The 24,305-nt window shown below is 62.5% G+C and overlaps 2 protein-coding genes across 5 annotated transcripts in view; one reads left to right on the top strand and one right to left on the bottom strand.

The window, feature by feature from the left end:
• The window catches only part of MCPH1 (microcephalin 1), a gene marked incomplete at both ends in the record, with an annotated part of 104,355 nt that overhangs the window by 29,154 nt on the left and 50,896 nt on the right, over positions 1-24,305 (bottom strand). The window lies entirely within an intron of this gene.
• The window catches only part of ANGPT2 (angiopoietin 2), a gene marked incomplete at its 3' end in the record, with an annotated part of 29,964 nt that continues 6,664 nt past the window's right edge, over positions 1,006-24,305 (top strand). The window contains exons 1-5 of one of the 4 annotated variants that reach the window (XM_084231141.1): positions 1,006-1,355; positions 17,146-17,301; positions 19,950-20,071; positions 20,767-20,999; positions 22,529-22,656. In XM_084231141.1, the coding sequence (XP_084087267.1) occupies positions 1,068-1,355; positions 17,146-17,301; positions 19,950-20,071; positions 20,767-20,999; positions 22,529-22,656 (927 nt within the window). In that variant the 5' untranslated portion in view covers positions 1,006-1,067. Of the gene's footprint in view, positions 1,356-17,145; positions 17,302-19,949; positions 20,072-20,766; positions 21,000-22,525; positions 22,657-24,305 lie in introns of all 4 variants that reach the window. The other 3 variants (XM_084231140.1, XM_084231143.1, XM_084231142.1) reach the window with 3 other exon arrangements.

Here is a 24,305-nt window from a genome sequence, read left to right as displayed (position 1 = left end):
GTCTTGCTGGCCCTGGTGACCCCTGCAGCCTGGGGCCGGTCCTGACCTAGCAGCGGGGAAATCTGAACATGCCCCTCTCTACCTCTCTCTGTATAAATTGAGTGTCTGCGGAACTGAATGGACGGGGAGCCCAGTGAATCTGACGCGCTCCTGGAATACTGACCTGGGCATTTCCTTTAAGAGACCGAATGTCAAAGCTCAGAAACTGGTCATCCTCGCATGATTTCACAAAGCAAGGTCGCCCAATTAAAGAGCTTTTAAAATGAAATGTTTTCTACTTGGCCAGTAGCTCAAAAATCAAGCAATACCAACAAGACTATTTTTCCTGTGAAAAAGGCAGAGTTTACAAGAGCGAGACTTCTTCCTCTCTGTTTGCAATAACAAAAATAAACCAAAGTCCTAACATATTTGCAGTATTTTTATTCCTAAAGGGAAAAACAGGAACTGTCATTGTACTGTAGAGCTGAAGCTATTTACCCCAGATATTTTACCAGCGTCGCCTGGTGCAATCAGTGTCAGACAAAGGAGACCCACGGCTCCGTAGGAAATACTCAATTAGGGTGGTGCCCGGGACCCGGGGGGTCCTGCCCGCTGGCCGCCCGGCCCCCGCCGCGCTCGCCCTGGTTGGACAGCACATGCAGCTGGGGCCGTTCCGCGCGGGCTGGTGACCCCCTCCAGGAAGATAACGGAGCCCGAGGGCGGAGCAGCAGCTGCACATGCCTGGCCGCTCTTATCAACTTATCATATAAGGAAAGGAAAGTGATTGATTCGGATCCTCACGCCGCAGACTCTGGGGGAGGAGGAACAAAGCAGCCAGGGCTGATCCGTGAGGAGCACAGCCCTCTCCAGCCAGCAGGGCTGCCCGCCCCGCAGCCCCGCCGCCTTACCGCGGGCCCGGAGGAGTCGGCACGGGCGCGGGGCCCGGGCCAGCGGAGAGCAGAGGCTCTGCTGATGGACCTTCAGCCCGGGCGGCGTGGCCCTGCCTTGCCGCAGGCGGCGTAGGGCTCCTGGCGGGCCCCCGTGCTGAAGTCTGCTGAGTGGGTGGTGAGTTCCCGCAAGACAGCAGAATGTGGCAGCTTGTTCTCTTGATTGTGGGCTGTGATCTGGCTGCCGCTGCCGCCTACAGCAACTTTCGGAAAGGCAGCGAGGGCGCGGGGCGGAGGCAGTATCAGGTCCAGCACGGCTCCTGCAGCTACACCTTCCTGCTGCCCGAGGCCGACAACTGCCGCCCCCCGGCCAGCGCCTACGTGTCCAACGCCGTGCAGAGGGACGCCCCGCTGGACTACGACGACTCCGTGCAGCGGCTGCAGGCGCTGGAGAGCATCATGGAGAACAACACGCAGTGGCTGCTGAAGGTAGGGGGACACTCGGGGCTGCAGGGCCCCCAAACCTGGGGGCTGCAGGAGAGTGGCAGAGCCCTCTCCCCGGGGGAGCTGGCACGTCTTTGATTCCGCCTGGGTGTAAAGTGTTCTGGGGAGAAGTGAAGGATGCCTGAAAGGCGCTCTCAGTGACAAGCTCGCCAGCCCGCCCTGCTCCGGCAGGGGAAGCTGCTCGGCAAAGCCCCAGGCTGTTTTGTTTAAGTGGCTTCGGCTCAGCCAGGCTCAGCCCCGCCACCGCCACCGGGACGTCTGGGGAGCCTGTAAACCGGGGCCGGCGCACAGGGAAGCCGAGGGGGATACAGCCCGGAGCCAGGAAAAACGTGACAATCATGTTAATTACTGATACGGGGCGGAAGGAGGAAAGTGCTTTACCAATTTCCTGAATTTATTTACCAAAATAGATCGAGGCTCTCGGTGAAGGAGAGGAAATTCAATAAAGCAGAACTTAGGTTTCTCAGAATCTCAGGGCTTTACCTCGACCGGCTTGTCATCTGGGAACGGGTGAGTTTCCAGCCGCCCGGCTCCCTGGGGCGGGGGCTGCCAGGGGCCAGCGGGAGGGGCACGGCGGGACGGCCGGGGCTCCGGGAGCTGTTTGCAGAGATCTTAGAGTGTAGTCGAGAGGAGGTGTCGGAAGCGCAGCTTGTCCTACACATGCCGGCCGGGAGCTGTGTCCCAACCCGAGAGCCCGAGTCCCTCTGCACACGGGCTGCGCTCCCCTCGGGCGGCCACGCCGGCCGCACGCGCCATCAGCCGCTGGCAGCTGTGCTGGTGACTCGGGGTGCACCGCTGCCCAGGGGGAGGACGGGCAGCGTAAGCCACGTGGGGACTCACAGAGGTGCCCCGTGTGCCTCCGTCCCTCCGGAAGGGGCCCCAGGTCTTCGCTGGGCACCACACTCTGCGGGGCGCCCTATCTCAGCCCCAGGGTAGGGTCTCCACCCGCGGGAGGGCGAGGACGACCCGCTTGCTCTCAGCCGAATGAGTGGGCGCCCTCACACGGGGCGGGGGCCACGCCCCAGAACGAGACCCCCTTTCCCGGGCCCGCCGGCTGACTGCGGGCACAGCCGCGCGGGCCACGCCGGGGAGAAGTGGCAGCCCTCCCGGCGTGCGGGGGCAGGCGTCCTATCCCGGCCTCTGCGCGGCCCGCCCCGTGGGTGGCCGGGCGACAGCCACCCCGGGGACCGACGCGCCAGCACACCGTCCCCCAGCAGCGCGGGCCCCTCGGGAGGCGGGAAGCGTGAAGGAAAGTCTCCCCGCGCCGGCTGCGCCGCTGCACCGCCAGCTGTGTCTGTGCAGAGTGGGGGCGCACGGCACCCCACAGCTCACCTCCTTGGCCAGCCCCTCCTCTGCTCTCTGAAACTGCTTAAAGAAGGCAAAGGACAGGGGTTCTACACGGGGTGACCCCAACTTTTCCATTTCCAGTTTCGATTAGCAAATACTTGAGCAGCAGCACAAGGGAGTCTCAAGTCCTCCCCTGGCCAGTTCGCTGAGGACACGGAGGCTCGTCCCATCCCTGGCTGGGCGCGGGCTCTGGGGTCAGTCTGGGATGATGCAAAAACGCAAATAGGAAAGCGTTTCAGGGGGAAATGTCACCTCCCGTCTGTTTTGTCACTTGTGATAACAAACACTGTCCCGCTGGATCGAGGGGGAAACAATGCCTCTGCGCTGATGGACACGGTCCTGGGTCCGCCTGGGGGGCGCGCGGGGGAGGGTCCGGGGAGAAGAGCCAGCTCTGGCCACGCTGCTTCACACACTTCCTTTTCTTTGGGGCTGTTTATTTTTTTATGTTTCTGTTTTTCCCTTTCTCTCCCCGAGCAACATTAAAAAAGAGAGGCGAGTGGGGGAGGAAGAGACATTCACAGACCTTAAAGCTTTTAAGAAAACCTGTCAAGGAAAGTCAGACCAGGCCGCCAGCTAAGACCAGGGCAGGCAGAAGCACTCCGGCTCCTGAGGGGGGAGGCGGTGGGACCAGGGAGCTGCCGGCAGAAGCAGAGGCAGTGCCGGGCGGCCGCCGGGGAGTGCAGGGGTTGAGGGGCCGACCGGGAGGGTTCAGCCAGGAGAAGGCGCATCCAGGCCCCAAATGCCCGCAGGCACCGGAACTGGCCCCTGGGCACGCACGGTTGCCCCGTCTGCCGCGGCCCACAGCCAGCCCGGCCTCCGGCCCCCGGCGGCCGTGCTTCACGGAAAGCAGCAGCGACCCGGCAAGCGGGGTGCACTGAGCAGGGACGGAGCGTGCCTCCCCCTGCCCACAGGAAACAGGGAAAGGAAATAAACAGCCGTTTCACACCGGCGAGTACCTGCAGCTTATAAACAACTGCAAACTCGATTGTGCTTTAAAACAGCATGTTTTGAAAAATAAGGCTCATGCCTATTAAATTGATGTAAACATTTCCTCTGTCATTGTACTTAAAAAAAAAAAAAAAAAAAAGACAGCAGCACAGGCCGGGAGCTGCGCCGGGCCGGCCGGCCTCGTCCTTTAGGAGAAAGAATAACATCGCCTTCGCCGCGCTCATCAGCCGGGGTGCAGGGACAGCGCGGTTTTGCTCCTAAAACATAACTGTCCGTGGAAAAACTGGCAGGGAGAGGATCAGACTGAGTGCCTGCCCCTCCCCACCCTGCAGGGACTCTGTGTGTGTGTGTGTGTGTGTGTGTGTGTAAGAGAGAGGGGGAGAGAGTGGGGAAGGTGGGGGTCAGGCTGTGTGACCCTGGTTAGCTGGATGCCCCTCCCCGCAAACAACGCCCCAAGCCTGGCTGGGCACCGCAGAGAAGCCCACGGCTGAGGGTGCTCCTGGGCTGGCGGGAGCCGCATCTGTTGCTTCCTGAGCCGTGAGCAGGACTGTGTGTGGCCCTGGAAGCAAGTTTGGTGCATTGGGATAAACTGACGGGGCCCTTTACTTAACATGGCAGGAAAGCGGCTGCTGCTGTGACTTGACTATGTGTTAGCATCACGGCAATGGCAGGAGGGACGCAGGGATGGTGAGGGATGGTGAGAGATCGAGCAGGGGGTGCGGCGTATGTAAACCCGGAAGGCGCAAGGGCGGTATCGTCTTCACTGTATGGTGTGCGAATTAACAGCGCACGCGGCGCCACCCTCACCAGCACCTAAAGTCAGACTAACGTCCCACTGGCTTTGCACAGCCAAGCAGCCCCGGGTCTCTGAGGGGGTCGTCTGACGTTGGGGTCCCGGCTGTGGGGGCACCATGCGAGGGGGCACGACTCCTTGCCTGCAGGGCCTGGGCCTGGGAAGCGGACTTGTGCTTGCTTCCCGCGTAGGCTTGGTGCGGCCTGGCACGGCCATCCGCTGACTTTAACCAACGCGGGTCTTTACGGTTTGGACAGGTTGTAATGCAAAAGTTTCCTCGCAAACCAGTGACGAGACACGGGACTTGATGGCGATCACGGCCTTATACATGGGGATCAGAGAGCAGGCTGGTTCACAGGGTTCACTTTAATCCCTACAATAACCGAAATTTCACGTATTTATAATCGAGAAACTACAGCTCCAATCAACGCCACCCCTCTGGGGAAGTTTAAAAACAGAAGAGAAACAGTGCGAAGTGACTTCTGTGCAATAACGTAAAGCGGGGCCCGGCCATGAGCAGGGCAAGTGGGAGGGCGCCCGCCCCAGGGCAGCTCTGGGGGCCGTCCCCCCATACCGGGAGCAGCGGCTCCGTGCGAGGCCGGAGCTGGTCCCAGCTCACAGAGGACACGAGATGAGGTTGCAATAAAGAGACTGTGATTAGGGAAAATGTGTGTGTGTGTGTGTGTGTGTGTGTGTGTGAGAGAGAGAGAGAGAGAGAGAGAGAGAGAGAAGCAGAGAGCTGGGGGGGCGGGCGGGAGAAGGGGCAGCATGGCTGGCCCAGGGGTGGTGTCCATGGCTCTTTGTTCCGGGCACAGAGTGAGCCGGGGCCGGCGGCCGTGCGGGCTTCCCGCGGGCGTGCAGACGTCTGTGAGGGACCGGTGAGTGTGGAGACCGACTGAGTCCGCTCCTGCCCGCCGCAGGGCGGCCTCCGTGCCCGGTGGTCACACCGCCGCAGCAGTCAGACTGTCACAGCGGAACAGGCACTCGCCGTGCACACCTACGCCCCCATGCCTCCAACGGCTTCTCGGGGACACGCCTTCGTCAGGGGTGAAGACACGCTCGCCCTTCTCTGGCCTGCAGGAGCCCACTGGGGTTTCTCCTGAGACAGGTGGGAGGCCCTCTGATGTGAGCGGGCACCCACCCTGCGGCCGGCTCCCGTCCCGGTGGGGGGCAGGTGTGGTGGCATCGCGGCGTGACAGCACCCACTCCTGGATGCTCCCCAGCGCCCCGGCAGGCGCTCAGCCCCGGGGTGGCCCAGAGCGGAGGCCGCCTGGGCCCACGGCACGCAGGGCTCTCGGGTGAACACAGTGGTCACCCGGGCCCCGGCCCAGAGCAGGGGTTCCAGGTCCAGCACTCAGGTTGCTGTTTGTGCAAAAACACACTCACAGCAGCCTGATTGTGCCCAGGGTGTTCGTGGTGCTTGAGTAAAACAAGGGGTGCAAAGAAAATGGCCCGGGGGTGCGCTGGGGGCCAGGCTATGGGATGCCCCCTCCATCATCTGGGAGTGGCCACAAGGAGAGAGAACGCAGAGGGAGAGCAGGGGCGGGGTGGGGGGCGGCGGTCACCACAAGGGGAAGCTCTTCTGTAAAAGCAAGATCAAGTGCCCCTTCCTGAGCCGTGGCTTCTCCTGACCAATCACACGACGTGGGGCAACGGGATAGAGAGCCGACGGGGCGAGCTGGCAGCAGATGCTGGCCAGCCGACCATTCCGACACGGACACTCTGTGCCCTCTGGAGCTCCCCCTCATGAAAGCGGGGGGCCCGTGGGGGCTGGCGCTCGTGCTCAAGTCAGGAAGACGGCGATTCCCAGCACCCGAGTCCTGTCCCAAGATGCATCCTGGCACCCCAAGTGCCGCAGCGAGGCAGTGGGTGGGCATGTGATGGCCAAGGAGGGCCCGGTCACCAACACACAGGCAGGGCCTGTTCCCCTCGCCAGGGGACAGAGCCAGAGCTGCTGTGAGGGAAGAGGTGGGCAGAGCGAGGGCATAGAGACCAGAGGCCTCCGGGGAGCGTGGGGCATGGGCAGAGGACGGGCGCGCTCGGAACTGGGGTTACAAAGACAGAGCGTCCTTCCCCAGGGTGGGAGTGGACGTCCTGGGGTCTAGGCAAATCAGACTGGCCGCAGTGGAGAACCGTGTGCCCTTCTCTGTCCCGGGGCATCAAGAATGCCAGGTATTCCTGGCCTGCACCCTGCAAGTGGGGGGCCAGGATGCCTGTGGGTGGGCACAGTAGGAGACACTCAGCCCTCACCCTCCCGGCTGCTGCCCGCAGAGCAGATCCTCGTGGACGATGCCACAGAGTGAGAACCTCCTCAGCTCTGCCCAGCACGGCCGCTCTGCGCCCGGCTCTGCTCGAGGAAGGGGCGCTGCCCCACGTTGGGGGCCGGGGTCTTTAAGTTCATCTTAATAGCATGGCCCGCGAAGTCTCCTTTCTTATCCTGACGCTGCCATGTGCCAGCTGACCCATAGAGACTGAAACCCGGCACCACCGTCACCCTGGCTGCCAGCCCCACCACCGTCTGCAGTTCTGCTGGGACTCGTGGGCCGGCCGGGGCCACAGCAGCCTGTCCCGTCTGCCGACTGTCCTCAGGGCCTCGGGGTCCACCTGCCCACTCAGCACTCATGCAAGTGCCCACGTCCGGCGTCTTGAGGGGCCAGCCGTGTGCCAGCCCAGCACGAAGCAGAGGGCGCCTATGGGGTGTGGCTGAGCACTTCTCCATGGGAAGTGGGGGCTTTTAGAGGAAGGGGTACCAAGACGCAGAGGGCTCGGGGACACACGTCCCCCGCCGCGACCTGGTCTACGAGACTGCTCCGCTGCGTGCGTCGAGAGCATTGGTAGCCCCGGTCCTTTCTCTGGGGGGAGATATCCCGCCCCCCGCCCCCACCGAGGGCAGATGCTGCACCTGCTCACACAGGAGCCTCAGAGCCTCTCACTGGGGGGCTCCAGCAAGTTTGGGGGGCGGTGGAGCTGCTGGAGCCTAATTAACACAACGCTCCGGGGGCTTCCGCTGCGGGCCCTCGCCAGACGCTGCTAATTTCCCGAGCCCACGGAGAGGAGGCCGCGGTCCTCACGGAGACTGACCGTGTCAGGACATCCGGCCTCTCTGTGCCAAGACAGGTGAATGGGGGCTGGCTGGGCCCTTTCCTGCCCCCCAGGGGCATCCTGGGCCCCGAGGCCACTGCCCATAGGGAAGAGGCAAAGACATGGAAGAGGCGCCCCGGAATGGCGGCAGCGAGAGAGCAAAGGGAAGGCGGTGGCGCCCCTGGGGGGAAAGATGTCCTGGCCCCGAAGAGGAGCCTGGACACGGCGACGCAGGTGCCCGCGGAGGTGACGCCGGCCGACCCCCACAGCGTGGCCGCCCCGGCCTGTTATCCGCATCCGGCGGCTCTCGGGCCTCCGCGGGTGTGGACAACACCCAGTGACGTGGGCCGCCGCCACAGGGCCTCACAGAGCGGCGTCGAGCCTGGCCGCCCCTCCCGCCCCGCTGACCGCTGGACCCTCCGTCCCTGCAGCGCCTCTTCCAGGATGCCACGTCCTCGGCTGAGGCGCCACGTCGGCTTCTCCCACCCGGGGAGCCACCCGCCCGTGAGCGCTGGGCTGACCCCAGTGCTACGGGCGCGGGGACTGGGCAGTGCCGTGAGGGGAAGGCAGAGGCCCGGGCGGGCGGGCGGGCGCTCACCCCGCAGGCCGACGACAGCACGGTGCTCACAGTCACCCCAGGAACGCCCTCCGGAGACCGCGCTGCCTCTCCCACGAGGACAGCCCGCCCGTCCCGGGCACGCGGACCCCGCCCTGCATCAGAGCCGCCACGCGCACCTCCCTCTGCGGGGCCGGGAGCGGCGGCTGTCCCAGGCCCCGGCCTTGCCCGGCCCACAGCGGAAACGCGGAGCCCGGAGCAGCGAGGGCCCCCAGGCGCCCTCGGCCCGCCGCGAGCTCCCAGGGGCCCAGCAGCAGTGGTCAGGCGTCCTGTCCGACTTATTTTTCCTCACTTCAGTTTTCATAAGTTAGAGCAAGTCTACTCACGGATCCCCTGCTTTTCCAGCAGAAGGAAGGAAGGAAATGGATTGAAAAGGCGGCCCCGACGACCCGCTGAGCAGGGACTCGGGGGTTAACTGGTCAACCTGCTCCTCCTGGCAGAGAAGACAGCGTGGGGCGGGGCGGGGGGGGGGGAAGGGGGGGGACGGGGGGGGGGGACACACGCTTCCGCCGGGCTCCCGAGAGCACTTTCTCTGCCATGACATTTGTGGAATCGACAGATGATATTAATTCTCAGTATCTGCTGGGTAGCTGTAAACACTGGTCTGGAGATAATTGAAGTTTTCCTTTGAGTTTTGTTAACTATTATCTAGTCTCTGGAATCTTGAAAAACTATTACATACAGATGTAGCCCGAGCTCCAAGCGGGCTGGTCGTCTTAATGGGAAATTCTGGTGCAAAAAGGCCGCTGGAGCAGACATCGTTCTATTTTGCTCAGTAACAAAAAACAAACACCAACCACAAGCTAATTATCTATGCTTCACATTTGGCATATGGGTCTGAAATTCCTTGTAATTTTTAACAACTAAGCAACGGATTCTAAAATTCCAAAAAAAAAAAAAAAAAAAAGCCTTATCCAGCATTAACTTAATCAACTTTAATGACAGGAATTCCTAGCGCGCCTTGGCCTTAACTTACTGTAACGGTGGACCCGCTAAGGCAGAGAAGGTAGGAGATTATGTCCCAAGTCACGGAGTCGAGATAGGCAAGACCATCCCTGCAACCGGCCATTTGGGAGGAGTAATTAATCGTCCATTTTTATCAGAGGGGGTTCCCTTCCGGGTCACAGCGAACACGTAAACCCACACGTGCTTTTCCGTCGTCCCAGCGTGCCCCCCTCTAACCTGTTTGCTGTTGCTTGACCAGCCTGCCCCAGGGCCTGCAGCACTGACTGGTGCCGTGGCAAGGGCGCTGCCCCGTCCCGCCCCCTTCTCCACCCCCGGAGAGCACTGCTATCCAAATATGTGGCCCCTAGGTGAGAGCAGGGGCGCGGGGAGAAAGTACCTGATGACTAAGCCATTCTCCCCCATCAAGGGACCCTTCTCTGTCCATCCCATGGTGAGTGGTTCAGAGCCCAGGCGGGCATCTCGGCGGGCTTGGGAAATAGGCATGTCAGAACCCCCCAGCCCAGCCGTTTCCAAGCAGGGCTCGGCCCATGCCTGCAGCGGAGCCACTTGTCCCGCGCTTGTCCCGACGGCTGGTCTCGGAGAAAGGACCCTCCCCTGGCATCTCAGGCAGCGGCCTGAGGTGGGGACGGAGCAGGGCTAGGATCGGGGCCTGCCGCTGTCCCCTGGAGGGTGTCCTGGAGGGGCAGGTGTGCGGGGCGTGGAGACGGCCGTTTTAACCTCAGTCCGCCACTTAGGGCCGACTTTCGGGAGAGGCTTGGGCTTGGCGAAGCCACCGCCAGGTCCCTGTTCTGCAGCTCACAGTAGCGGATTTCCCCGGGTAATAAGAGCCCACGGGTCAGTGTGTGAGGATGGTGGGGCGGCCTCTAGGCAGGCTGTTTTACCCCGCACCCGGTGGAATGTTGACGCCTCATGCCCCCTTCCCTCATGCCCCCTTCTGCCCTTTGTCACCAAGCTGAGTCCCGCCAGGCCGTGCGTCTTATGTGGCCTGAGCAGCGCGTGGGCCCTGCCTTCGGCTGCTGTCCTGAGCAGGGCTGGGCTGCTCCCAGCACTGCCTGAGTCTCTGGGGGCACGACCCGCTGCACTGGATAGGGCCCACCTGCGCCCTCCTGGCTGCACACCCGGCGTCCTGCACCACAGAGCTGGCTCCCACGTGCCTCGGCCTGCCAGGCCAGGCCAGGCTCCGGGAAGCGCCACCCCAGCCTTGACCCGTGGACGCTGGAGCCCCGCAGGCTCACTTCAGCCCCCTGGGCTCATCTTCCCGAGCAGATGTGGGACACCGAGATGCGTGGCGACGGGGCTGTGGCCGAGGCTGGCCGGGCTTGGGCACCGGGGAAGCTGGAGGGGCTCCGTCCCATGCCGTGGTGCCGTTTCCAGGAAGCTGCCCAGGTCAGCAGGGGCGTCCCCGCAGCAGCCATGCTCCAGGGGCAGGCGCTCAGGGTTGGGAGCAGGACAGGCGTCTGCACAAAGACCTCCATTGTCTCCAGCCTCCTGGAGCCAGCGTTCTCCTCAGAGAGGCCAAGATTCCAGCGGCCCAAACACTCATCGCCTGAGCCCCAAGAGCTGCCAAAACTCCAGGGTAGGTCCCGCCAGGGGCTCAGCGCGCAGCTTGCTCCGTCCGCGGGCGACCGCCGAAACCAGAATCCAGGTTTCCACAGCCCGGGGCGCCGTCAGGAATGCGCGGCCACCGCGGAGCCACAGGCTCGGGAGGCAGGGCCCGCCGCGGCGTGACCAGTGGTTTGGGTTTAAAGTGGGCGTCGGGTGACTCATGCTCTGATCGGAACAAACAGATCCTAACAATAGGGAAACCACGGCTCCCCCTCCTCCCGCTGCCCTCGCCCCTCGCCCCCGCTTCCCGGCACCCCGCCTCTCACCGCACTTCCTGTTTCCCCCAACCCCACGTTCCACTTCCTGTTTCCCCTTTAGCCCTCACCCCACTTCCTGTTCCCCCTCCCTCTGCTTCTTGATCCCCCTCCCCTCACTCCCACTTCCTGATTCCCCCCTTGGCTTCCTGAATCCCCTCCCTCTACTTCCTCTTCCCTTCCCCCACTTCCTGATTCCCTCCCCTACTTCCTGATTCCCCTCCCCCACCACCTGATTCCTCTCCCCCACTTCCTGATTACCTGGCCTCCCCCTTCCTGATTCCCCTCCCTCTACTTCCTGTTCCCCTCACCCCACTTCCTATTCCCTGCCCCCCCACTTCCTGATTCCCCTCCCTCGACTTCCTGTTCCCCTCCCCCTACTTCCTGATTCCCCTGCCCCCCTCCTGATTCCCCTCCCCTATTTCCTGATTCCCCTGCCCCCCCATTCCCCTCCCCTACTTCCTGATTCCCCTGCCCCACTTCCTGATTCCCCTCCCCCTGCTTCCTGTCCCCCCTCCCTCCTACTTCCGGCGCCCCTCCCCGCCGTGCTCCTGTCCACTCCTCGCGTCCCCCGCAGCGGGACAGTCCCGGCTCTGGAGCCGCAGGGCTGCACCTGCGCTGTCGGGGGCGCTGCTGGTGCGACCGTCTGACCCTCCGAGGGTGCAGCGGCTGCCGCGGCCCAGGGGTGGCCGGGCGGGTCCCCAGGCTGTGCGCGAACCCGAGCAGGAGGAGAGAAAGGCAGTGCCGCGTGGAGGGGGAGGGCAGGGGCTGCCACCCGCTGCCCGGGGTGGACGCGCCGGCGGCGGGGTCGGGGAGCCCTCCAGAGCCCGAGGCGGTGGCGGGGGGCGAGTCCGGCCCTTGTGCTCGCCCCACGAGCGCCGGCGAGTGCCCTGGAGAGAGGCTTGGCAGCCGCTTTGGTGTCCAAGCAAACTGGACTTTCTGCTCGGCCGGCCGCCAGCTCAGCTCCCGGCCAGGGTGGCAAGCGTGCAAGCTGTGCCCTCGCGCGGGCCGCGTGCTCTGTGGCCGTGGCCCACGCCGAGCTCGCCCGACAGCGCCGCGCCCAGCACAGCGCGAGCCCCGGGGCGTCGGGTGCGGCCCCGGGGAGACGCGGCCACACGAGGCCCGGCTGCCGCTTTCCCGGACTTCAGAGGCCGAGACACGCCCAGGCGCTCGGCTTCACGACCACCTCACGCAGTCCACTCGTTCTCCCTCCTCAGCGGCCTTCCCAGCGAACACCTCAAATCGGAGGCCTCACTTCCCGGACAAACTCCGGGCCGGGCGGGACGCGGCCTGGGCTGAGGGGACAGCCGACCCCCGCAGCTCTCCGCGGCGTCCTCGCACGTCCTCGCCTGACCCTCGCGGCAGGGATGCCGCCCCCAGCGAGGCGAGGCTCCGCTGCTCTCCTCAAACGCGATCAGCCTGGACTCTGCCACCCCCCCGCGAGGCCCTGCGAGTTCCCCACGGTCCCTGCCCGGGCCTCACACCCACCGGGCACGCGGCGGGCCCGCAGCGCGGAGCTGCTGACTCCCCCCGGGGCGACAGTGAGCGCGGCCAGCCCCTTGTGCGCCAGCTCCCGCCTGCAGCTCCCGGAGCTGCGGGCACCCGTGGGCTGAGCGTGCAGCTCGGGAAACGCCGCTGTGTCCCGTTCGCTTTCCACAGTAGAGCCGCATCGGGGGCGCCGAGACACCGCCTCGCCAACGAGACACCGGGGCCACAGGCTGAGCTGGTGGCTGACGCGCCGCGGGGGTCCCACGCGTCCCAGAAGCCGAGGCCCGAGAGCCGCAGGTGTCACCTCCTCCCCCCAATCAGCAAAGCGACGTCCCTGGGGCTCGCACCGTCGCTGCAAAGCGGGCGCTGCTGGGCTCAGAGACACCACGACGTGACTGAGCTCGAGACTAATCCACTTCCTCCACTTCCCTCGACGGGGCCCGCGTCCACCCCGCGGGCAGGGCGGCCACGGCCTTCTCTTCCTTCGCGCGAAGCCACTGACTCCAACGACAGGCAACCCGTGACTCAGACGTTTATTTATTTCTTATTTATTTTTAGATTAATGGGAACTGCATGGATTCTTTCTCGGTCCTTCCAAGAGCAAATGCCTCTTATGCTTGATCCGGAAAGAATCGCGCTTCGGAACGCGCAGTTGCTAATTCACCTAACGGGACACGCTTAACCCTCGCCGCGCGGCCGCGGCCGGACGGGTTTAACCCCCCTCCCAAAGCCCCTCTCTTGGGGCGATGCTTAGGCAAAGCAGACGAGGCGGAGACAGAGGTAAACAAAGTCACTCGCCGTGACAGAGGTCGCGAGTCACAGCACGAGTCACCAAGCGTTTTGTCAGCATCCTTTCCTTCTAAACAGCCCTCTGCCGAGGCGGCACACGGGACGCGCACGGAGGGGACTAGCGTCCAGCGGACGGCCCCGCGAGTTGGCGAAGCGTGAATTTACCCGTGTAACTACACTGAGACGGGACAAAGCCTGCAGTGGGAGGGCGCGGGGGTCCTGGGGAAGCTGCCCACCCCGGCTCTCGCGGGCCTGGTGCTGGGTGGCCTGGCTCGACCGCGCGGCGTGCATGTCACAGCTGCCCAGTTGTGCGGGAGCCCGGCCAGCCGCGGCTGAGTCCAACCGAGGTTCTGTTGTGTGGGAGCAAGTCGGGAAGTGTGGGCGCCAGGGGATATTCAGCGGCTCCAGCTTGGCATCATGTCACTGGGCCTAAAAGGGCCTGAAACGTACCTCAAGTCCCCAGATCCGGGGGCTCACACACAGCACAGGCGGCAATCCCCAGGCCGGGGGCGCGACTTGCTGACGCTGCGTGGCACGTCTTTATTTAAACGGGGCCTTCTGAGAGCGTCATTTTATGCAAAAATGACAGTGAGCCTTAAAAGACACACGAGGTGCGTGAGCTTCCGCCTGCAGCGGGGCCGGGGCCAGGGCCAGGGCCGCCCGCGCCGTACCTGGCTCAAGCACTGCAGGGAGAGAGACGCCGGCCAAGAGGGGCCGCCCCTGAGGCAAAGGAAGGAACTAACTTTGTTCTAAAGTGAGTCAGAGACAACCCCGGCCCCAGCACTGTGTCTGCAAAGGGAGGTTTGGTACAACGTGCATTTTGCAGCGAGGGCCTCTCTTATTTGGGGTTAGGACGCCCGGGAAGACGTAATTAAAGCACAGTCGTTTGTGCAAAGTCATAACCACTGTTTTCAGTTCCCAGTGGAGGCCACGCCAGTGGAGTCAGACTGTGGCTCTCCCGAGGGCCTGCTGAGGGGGGTCGACGGCAGTTCTGGGCACAGTGAGCCCTGGACAGAAGGGGACACCTTAGGGCACTGCTGTGTGCCCCCCCCCCCCCGATCTGCAGAACGTTGGCCGGGAAAGCATGCTCCTCGGCGCGAGCTTCCTGCACTTCTGGTCGCGTCTTAGAGCAAGAGCTAAAGGGAAGATCACAGCTAGGTGAAAAAGCTGCTTCCCTGAGTCCCGCTGAGTGTCCGGCTGCGTGGCCAGCGCTGAGGCTCGGCCCCCTCCCGCTGTGGGGTCTGTCACTCACGAGGTCCTGCTGCTGGCCGGCTAAGCATAAATCAACTTAAAAATAGGGCTTTAGAGATTAATGTGCGAAGCCTCCTACCCGCACAATCATTTCTGCTTTCGTGACCGTCGCTCCCACAGCGCGGGAGGACGTGGGATCGGAGCAAGCGTGAGTGGGATCGGGCGGAGAAGTATGAAAACAGGGGCACGCAGCTTACACCCTCACAAGAGAGGGAGCCTGGGGTCCCCCGACGAGCAGAGGGAAGGAGAGGCGGCCTCGGCCTTCCCCCAAGTGGCCCAGCAAAGCGTGGACTTGAGCTGCGGGGAGATCCTTAAATCAGGGCCTCTGACTCCCGCCCCAGCTGCTGCCCGAGTGCACAAAGTCCAGTCAGGGCGGGAGTGCAAGCGTGTCCACCCATCCTCCCCACAGTGCAGGGGGCAGCGCGGTGCCTGCCATGCACACCACACACTCCACACCACACACCGCCACACACACTCGCCACACACCTGCCACATACACTCCACACCCCACACACACTCCACACCACACACCGCCACACACACTCGCCACACACCTGCCACATACACTCCACACCCCACACACACTCCACACCACACACCGCCACACACACTCGCCACACACCTGCCACATACACTCCACACCCCACACATACTCCACACCACACACACTCCACGCCACACACCTGCCACACACACTCACTACACACCACTCACCACACACACCACACACATTCACACCACACACAAAAACACACACACACCATCCACTGTGATCTGGAAAAACGGATCTTTAAGGCAGACTTAAAATGTGTTTTCCTTTCCATTTTCAAGTTCAGAAAAAAAAATGACAAAGTTAAGAAATTTTGTTTGTAAAAACGAGGGTTTTTATGTCGTAAAGTGTAATTTTCAGCTGGAACTTGAGGGAAAGCTCAGCTGCCGACCGCGCTCTCACGCCGCTTGTGGCCTGACCTCAGGGGCCTGGGGCTCCAGGGGTGGGGGGCCCGGGTAGGAGGCCGAGTCCCCGCCCCGGCTGCGCGGTGAGTGACAAAAGATAGACTCGTTTTCATTTAGCGCTGAAATACTGAAATCAGTAAGAAGAGGCAGGCTTTCTCTTTACAGGAGCCTGTGAGTTGTCACCTCGGAGCACGCACAGGAGCCGGGGCCCTCGGCTGGCGGCGGCCCGACCCCGGGCCAGGCTCCCTCGACGTCCTGCTGGAGTCGGCCCGGGGACCGCTGGCTGGATGACTTGCGGAGCTTTACTTTGACCTCAAAATTCCATCACTCCCCGGGGCCGGGGCAGGAGAGCGGAGCAGGGACCAATCGCAAGGGGCCACCTATGGATTCTTCTAAACTGCACATTTAAATAACCGTCACTGCCACTGTGTAAACGGGGCGGGAGGGACGGGGAAGCCGGGCTTGAGAGCGCCCTGCCCCTGGAGAGCGCCGCGGGCTACCGGGCCGGCGCGTGGCCTGCTCCGACTTCCTCAGGCAGCAGGAGAGGAACGGGGGTTTCACCGTGACCGGGTCTGTTCTGATTCCTACGGGAGGTCGCGGCTTCAAGGCCGGGCAGTCAGGTCTCCCGCGGACGGCCTTCCCGCCGCCCAACCAGCCAGAAGCGCGGGGAGAAGCCGGAGTGAGTCTTTCCTTGGAGGCCGGCAGCCTGCGCGCCAGGGGCACCTGCAGCGGGGGCGGGTCAGGCCCGTGAGCCCGGAAGCAGGAGTGAGGATGAAGGCCTCATACCCCGGGGAGAAAACACTCGCCGCCGGACGAGGAAGGCCTCGAGCCGGCGGGAAACCCAGGCTTCCCTGCCGCGGGCTCACTCCCGACTCTTTCACTGACTTTTTCAGAGACATGAGATTTGATGGCTCTGAACGGCTTCTCTGCAGAGACTCCCTCGTCTTTACGAAGGGCACTAGGCAGCTCATGAGCAGCTTTCAGTTATTCAGCTTAATAAAAGCATGTGAGACACAACTACGGGGAAGAACATAAACGGGGCTTCTGTCCTGCTGAGCTTAGAGCGGGGCCAGCGGCGGAGAGCCGGGCCTGGCACAGGGAAGCAGGGAGATGGCCCGTGGGCCGCAGTCACCCCTTCCCCGACCTACAAGCACAGCTGGGCTCACCCTTGAACCACTCTGCCCCCAGCTAGACCCCATCATATACCAGAGGTGCTGGAGTCCCGGAGCCGAGTGACCCGGGCAGCCAGGTCCAGGAGGAGCCGCTGGCCATGCTGGAGCTGACCCCCCCTGCCCGTCCTGCACTTGTACCTGATGTAATTTCACTGCACATGTGTGTGGGCAAGCAGAGTGCACACATGCGTCTGTGTGCACATGCGGGCGTGTAAATGGAGGGCAGGTGTGCATGTGTGTGCCCCTGTGTAGATGTGTGTGGGCCTGCAGGTGTGTGCATGTGCCACTCTCACTCCACTGCAGTCTTCCCAGGTCTGCATTTCCAGAAACCACAAGTCTGGATGGCAGGAGAGGTGGGGATGCCCCTCAGGATTTATTTCCCGCGTAGTGACTGCCTGGAGCTCGGGGCGCAGCGGCGTGCTGCGGTCCTTCCCGGGCTGCGCTGCCCACCGGGGGAGGGCAGTTTCTGGTCGCTTGAGTAAAGTCTGTCTTTCTGACACTTCTTTTCTAGCTTGAGAATTATATCCAGGACAACATGAAGAAGGAGATGGTGGAGATCCAACAGAACGTGGTCCAGAACCAGACGGCGGCCATGATCGAGATAGGGACCAACCTGCTGAACCAGACGGCGGAGCAGACGCGGAAGCTGACAGACGTGGAGGCCCAGGTCAGGGAGATGTGGCGCAGCCCGAGCTGCAGTGCGCAGTCAGCGGGGGGAGGAGGCTACTGACAGCTGGGGGCCCAGACCAAAGGGCGGGGTGTGAACTAGTAAAGAATGCGTGGCTGGGTGGGGCTCTCACACCAGCTAGTGTGCTTTCACTTGTAACACCGAGGCTGACGTACGTCTACCCCACGCAGCCCACCCTCCCTCCCCACACCTGACCAGCACAGGTGAACCAGCACAGGTGAACGTCCCGTGGACCCGAGATGTGCATTTGGTTCCAAGTCCGGGACTTGCTGTGCACTTGAGAGATGAAAACAGCGAGCAGAGCGCTGGAAACCTCGTTCTTAAATCTAACTCTCGGATTAAGATAAAACCTGAACCTCACAGAACTGCTGACAGTCTGCGGTGTGAGCTCACAGACGGAGAGGCCGGTGGAAGGGGGAGAAGCAGCCGGCGCAGCACAGGCCCAGACCCGTCCCGTCCCGGGCGCGATCCCCACTTTACTAGATGAGGCCCTGCCCCCCGGGGCCGCGGTCAACGGCTGACCCCGCCATCCCCGTTAGCTTTACGGTCCTGTAGGCGACAGATTCATAGGAGTGGGGAGAACACGGAAGACGCAAGGATCAAAAGACCAACAGCAAGACACTGGAGCCAAGTCCCCGCAGGGCCATGCCCGGTGACATCGGCAACTCAGCCACCGTCCAGAGAGGAAAGGGGTGCGGGGGGTGGGGGGTCGGGGCCGAGCACGGTGAGAGCAGGTCCCTGTGCGCTGCTCCGGCTGCTCCGAGTCCTGGCTCCTTTCTGGGCCAATGAGGTCAGCATCTCCCACTCTGAGCTGCAGGTAACGCTCAAGACACAAGCGGGCGCCATGGTGATGGCCCCTGGCATGTCCCTCCTCGTCCTTCTCCCGCAAGGACCCCGAGGCGCAGCCATCAGCCAGGAGAGGACGTGGGACACCAAGGCCCGACCGTTGCGAGGCCTCCGTGGTCTCCCTAAGGGCCGTGGGGCGGGGCAGGGGGGCGGGGCAGGGCGTGGGAGGAAGACTTGCACGTGAGGACAGGGCTGCCCCGCCAACATTACAGCAGTTTCGGGAAAGCGCGAGCAGCTCGCACACCAGGCGCAGAGACTGCGCCCAGGACGCACCTGCAGCCAGGGAAGAAGACGCATCTGCGTCCAGCGAGGCTGGAGTGAGCGTCGTGCGCTGGGGGCGGCCGCGCGGCAGACCCAGGATGCCCGACTCGCGTGCTCCGTATTTTGACCTGGACACCGTGGGCAGGCGCGCCCATGCGGGAGCATCCCGGAAACCAGCCTTTCTTCTCACTTCAGAGAACGCGGTGAAGGGTGAGGCAGAGCCGCGGTGCGAGCCCCCCGCAGACTCTTACGGGGACACTGGACTGAAAATAAGGCCATCGCGAAACGAGGCGTCACGAGGTCGGGAATGACTGGCGAGGAAGGCTGCAGCCAACGAGGGCTGCAGCCAGTGGGAGGGCACAGATGCCCGCTGGCTCCCAGTCCAGGCTGGGCAGTGGCCTGTTGACGCAGCCTGACGAGAGGCAGGACCCCGCCAGGGTGGGGAGCTGAGGACCGGCCACTGGCCCCTGAGAGTGGAGGCGGGACCCCACCCCGTCCTCCCCATGAGTTCAGGGAAGCCCGCACTCGCCAGTTCCTTTCGGCAAGCCCAGCGCTGTCCTCACGTCTCACTGCAGAGAAGAGTAGGGTGCATCTGTACTCCGGTGTCCATCCTGCAACCCCAGCACTATGCTGGCCACTGCGCCCACTCATGCCCACAGCTCCTGGGGCGAGCACGCCTGCATTGCGGCCAGCCCTCCCCGGCCTACAGCTATGGCCAGCCTGCCCCGGCCTGCACTGGGGCCAGCCCGCCCTGGCTTGCAGCTACGGCCAGCCCGCCCCAGCCTGCAGGTGGGCCAGGTCCGGCTGAATGAAATGACACAGCACCCAGCAAACAATGCTTCTCTCAAGGACCCACTTTCGGGACAAGAATTGCAACTTACACATGACATCACGTCCTGAACGGCCGCGGCACAGAGGATGTGAGTAATGACATTTCCGGCGAGAGGAGGCCAGCAGCGAGGAATGTGTCCGCAGGCCAGGACGCTGGGACAGGACGCCACGCGTGGGGCCAGCGGGCCCTGGCAGCCCTGCCCGCTGCGGAGCGGTCTGCTATTGTTTCTGGCTGGCTGCTGCCGATTTCAAAGGAAGAAAAAGGAAGCTGGAAAGGGGGAAGAGGCTGAACAGTGGAGAGGAGCCGGGGATGCCCCAGATGAGCTGAGTTCACGGCCCAGAGGGGCGGCATTGTGTCTCGGCCGGGGGGAAATCTCCTGATTTATCAGCAATGCCTGATGCAGTAAAAACGACCAGTTTACACTCCCACAGTGTCAAAAGAAGACCATTTGTCCAGAAGTGTTAAGCACTTTTCAAAATAAAGAAATGGTGTGGAAAACACTGAACACACCTTGATGTGACCCAGGACATGAGGCCTTTTCTGAAAATGAAAACAGAGAAGCCGAAATAAGATACTTTATCAATTGGGGTTTAGCCATGCTGTCTTACGTGTTGGATAATTTAATTGAAAGAGAGTTCTAACTAATTAAAAAAGATGATAAACAGGAATTTTATTTTGTTATGTTCAGGTATTAAATCAGACAACAAGACTTGAACTGCAGCTTCTGGAACATTCCCTGTCTACAAACAAACTGGAAAAGCAGATTCTGGACCAGACCAGTGAAATAAACAAGCTACAGGATAAGAACAGGTAATGAAAGCGGGGAAGACGTTTAGCCGCACGCTTTCTAGCTGCCCAGGCCTGGCCCAGGGGGGCGTAATGGGAACCTGGGCTTCCGAGCCGTCCGGGAGCCTGCCTCCCTCTGCCACGGCCGCCAACCTGCCTTCCCCCGGCCCCGGGAGGCGCTCACGGAGTCCAGGCACCGCGCCTGGGCGGCGTGGCGAGGAAGCGACCCTGCAGGCATTCCAACAGAGACTTTGCCGGGTTCTGCCTCTGGGGAATAGGGCGTTCCCAAAGCAAGACGACCTGTGTGTAGAGCGTGTATGCTGTGAGAGACCCCATTTAAAACGTGGGAACGTGAAAACAAGTCTAATATCAAGACTTAAGTTAGAGAACCCGGGGAAACCAGCGCCACAGACGCCCACCTGGGCGGCTGCTCCGGGCTCCTCCAGGGCCCTCAGCCACCGTCTGCTCCCCCGGCACGCTGGCTCCTGCCTCGAGGCGGCCCCTGCGTGTGCCATGAAGGACGACAGCTCCCCTCGCCGCTAAGTGCCTCCCCATTCCTCAGCAGAAAGGGCCCACTGCGCTCCTGCCCGCAGTCAGGGTCAGGCCAGCTTCTGGCCTCGGTGCTTGGGGTTACGACGTGCACGGGGACAAGGTGCTTGTGAGGTGTGGCCAGCCCGTCAGGAGGCCTCGCCTGACGCCCGGTCACTTCCTTTTACAAGTTTCCTGGAGAAGAAGGTGCTGGACATGGAGGACAAGCACGTCGTCCAGCTGCAGTCGATCAAGGAAGAGAAGGACCAGCTGCAGGTGCTCGTGTCCAAGCAGAGCTCTGTCATCCAGGAGCTGGAGCGGCAGCTGGTGACCGCCACGGCCAACAACTCCGCGCTGCAGCGGCAGCAGCACGATCTGATGGAGACGGTGCGCAGCCTGCTGACCCTGATGTCCACGCCCAACTGTGAGTGCCGCCATGCGCCCTCCCAGTGGGCCCCTCACAGTCCTGAAGACACCTCGTCTCTGGAGGTGTCACATCCCACGAGCAAACCTGCCAGGTCTCAGCAAAGGGGAGCAGGGGTGGGCCGGCCATGGTTGTGCTGATTAATCATTTTGAGGCAAAACACCCCAAACTGCCTTTGGAGTCCGGGTCCGAGGCGTGGCTGGGGTCTGCTCCCACTGGCGGCGGTGTGCGGCTGGCCGCTCACGCGCTGCCTCGGCCCAGTGGGAAGGGCAGGTTAGCCTCCAGGGTGCTGGGCACATGCGGAGAGGTGGCGGCAGCGCCTCGCCCCAGGTGCACCCCCTTCCTTGCTGTTGTGAGCCTTCTCTGAGGTGTGGCGGGGGCGGGTGGTCACTGGTGGGCGAGTGACAGCCGACCCGGAGGTGTTTTCATTTACCATTTTCCTTCACCAAGTCGAGTGCCGCTCTCCCCGCGGTCCAGGCCATGGCGCCTGCTGGCTCCTCTGGACGCAGCCGCATCTCACACCAGGGGTCCCGATTCTTACAGAATCGGGCGGTTTCCACTGGACCAAGGAGCTGAAAAGCGAGGGGCCAGGCCGGCTTCACAGGGCGGCCAGTTTGCATTGGCCCTCGAATACGTTCACCCAGATGACATAGGAGTCACCTGCTTTTCACACTTGCAGAAAAGGAAAAGCCAGTCAGCAGGTGGCATCTGCTGGGACCAGAGAGTGAGGTGTGAGCCCCATAGAGCTGGGCGGGGCCCACAGCTTGGGTCCTGGGGCAGAGCAGGCTGCGCGTCCAGCGTGCCAGCAGGATGGAGCCCGGGCCCCAGCCCCATCATCAAGGTCCTAGACCCGTGCTCTGGTGCTGTGTAGAACGAGAGCTAAAGGGACAGCTCAGGGACATGCACAAACGTGCATGCACACACACACACATGTGCACGGCTTTAAATGCAGTGAAATTAGGCGTGGGAAGGCCACGTGCTGAGAGCGCAACAAAGATGCGGGAGAATCTGGGCCCCGGAGCCCTGACGCCCAAGGGACACAGCCAGGGACATGCCGGCCAGAGCCCAGCTTTGCTTTAACACTCACTACTTTGGGGCAGTGGCGACAGATCCAAAGAATACTAAGTGTCCTCACCCAAACGTCTGCAGGAGATTAGCTCTCGCCCTCAGACACACAGAAAAAAAGGAGAAAGGCACAAGGGCCCTTGGGGCGCAGGGCAGGTGCGGGCTGTTCAGCTGATACGGTGTTTTCAGGACGTTCTTCAAAGCTCTGTGAAAAGACCGCTGATTGTGCTCAAGATGGAAGAGGTGGAAACAGTTTACCACAGGGGATTAGGAAGGGCTGGTAACTGGGGATTAACATGGAATGGGCCAAGAGGGGAACTCGGTGGCCGAATCCGAGGAAAGTAGCATCTCCTTCGTAACTTATAAAAAATCAAATGTAGTGAAAACAACGTGCGAAACGTGTCTGTGTCAGTATAACGTAGCCCCGTGTTCTCGCTCACCCCACGCCCGCCTGTCTGCAGCAGCGAGGAGTGCCCCGGCGGCCGGGGAGGAGCCCAGCACGTTCAGGGACTGCGCCGAGGTCTTCCGGGCCGGCCGCACGGCCAGCGGCACCTACACGCTCACGTTCCCTAACTCCACCGAGGAGGTAAAGGTAAGGGGCTGGCGCCACTCAGGGTGGGGGCTGCGGAGCCCAGGTCACATGCCAGGTCTCCCCCCACCCCACTCTCGACCAAAGCACAGACTCAGGAGGGGCCTAGTGCTCCAGGCTCCTCCCTGTGAACAGAGCAGTCAGGGCCTCAGGGACAAGCAGAGCCTGCCAGCGGGGCACCCCATGACAGGGCGTGGGGATGCCCCGTGATTATGGCCCAGTGGGGACGCCCTGGTGATATGGCCCAACGGGGATGCCCCATGATGGGGCCCAGTGGTGACAGAGCACTCACAGGCTCTGGTGTTTCCTCTCTGGTCGCTCCCGAAGACGAGCCGCTGCTCTGCACGGGCACCGGCCTGTGCTGCTCCAGCGAGGTCAGGAAAGCAACATGCGGCCGCTCTCCGGGCTCACCTTTCCCGGAGACGGCCCCGTGGCCGACTTGACTTCTCTACTCTGCTGGGCTTCTGCACAAGGCGGATGCCGACACAGGCCTGTCACTGCCGGTGGAGCAGCGAGCGCCCTCCAATGCCACCTCTCTCTGCGCAGCCCAAGGCCCAATTCGCCATCACAGCTCGGCTTTTACCAGCTCTGCTCTTTCTGTTTGTTTTTAATTCGGGCCAAGGGTCAGTGAGAAAATGGGCCGACACCCCGATCGCTGTCCCTGGAGGAGCAGAGAGCACGGAGACCTGACTCTGGGTCCCACGTGAGACGGGCTCGGGGTCCGGTATCAGTGTTAGCATCTGTGCGAGGGCTTCGAGCATCCGAGAACCTGCTGTTCTTGGACCCAGGAGAGATCCCGGGGGCGGGATCGCCTCCCCCCACTGCCCGCCATCCAGGACACAGAACTTGCTCGTGAGTGCCCCCTCGGACCAGCGGTGCCGAAGGGCACGCCTGGGGGCCGGGATGAGCAGGGCGGGTCACTGACCTGACTTCAACTTGGAGCTGCCGGGGCTTCTGGCCCTTTGACAAGAGGATTGAGTTTCTGTTTCTGGCAGTGCAGGGTAGAGGAAAGAAAAATGACAGTCAGGCACGGCAGAGACCCAGCTGAGTGCCGCCCTCCCTGCCGAAGGCGAGCACCCGGCTCCCTGGGGTGGCCTCCAGCAGCCGCAGTGTCAGGCGGAGCGGCTGGGGGTGGGGGCTGGCGCAGGAGGCAGTGCAGCCGGGAGCACATCGCGACACAAAGACACAGTCACATCAACGCAGAGAAAAGGGCTTAACTTGGTGGGTCAGGGTTGTGCGTTGGATTCACTGAAAGGGGGACATCGCTTTTTTATTAACAACTGTGTTTCCTTTAATGGAGAATTTACTGCCAAACCTGGGCCTCACTAGGGGGAGAACGTGGCCCAAGGGGCCGCCGTCGGGGAGACAGGGTGGCTGGCGAGGCCCGCCCAGGATGCAGGGGTCTGCAGGGGGCTGTTGCCAAGGAGACGCCAGGCCCAGGCCAGCTTCGCTGTGACCTTTGTGGTCCCCCAGCGCTGTGTGGCGGCCAGCGCAGGATGGTTCACGTTTAAACTCGCCCTGCCGCGGTCCTCTCCATTCGTCCCCAAATGGCCACGGGAAACAACCCAGGAAGGGCATTTCTAAGTGGACCTGAGCCTTCACTCGAGCATTTCCTACCTTGTATGCTGTAGGGGAATTTACTTTCTGGAAAA

The sequence above is a fragment of the Talpa europaea genome (assembly GCF_964194135.1).
Source record: "Talpa europaea genome assembly, chromosome: 4".
Taxonomy (NCBI): Eukaryota; Metazoa; Chordata; class Mammalia; order Eulipotyphla; family Talpidae; genus Talpa; species Talpa europaea.
This window is presented reverse-complemented; position numbering and strand designations above follow the sequence as displayed.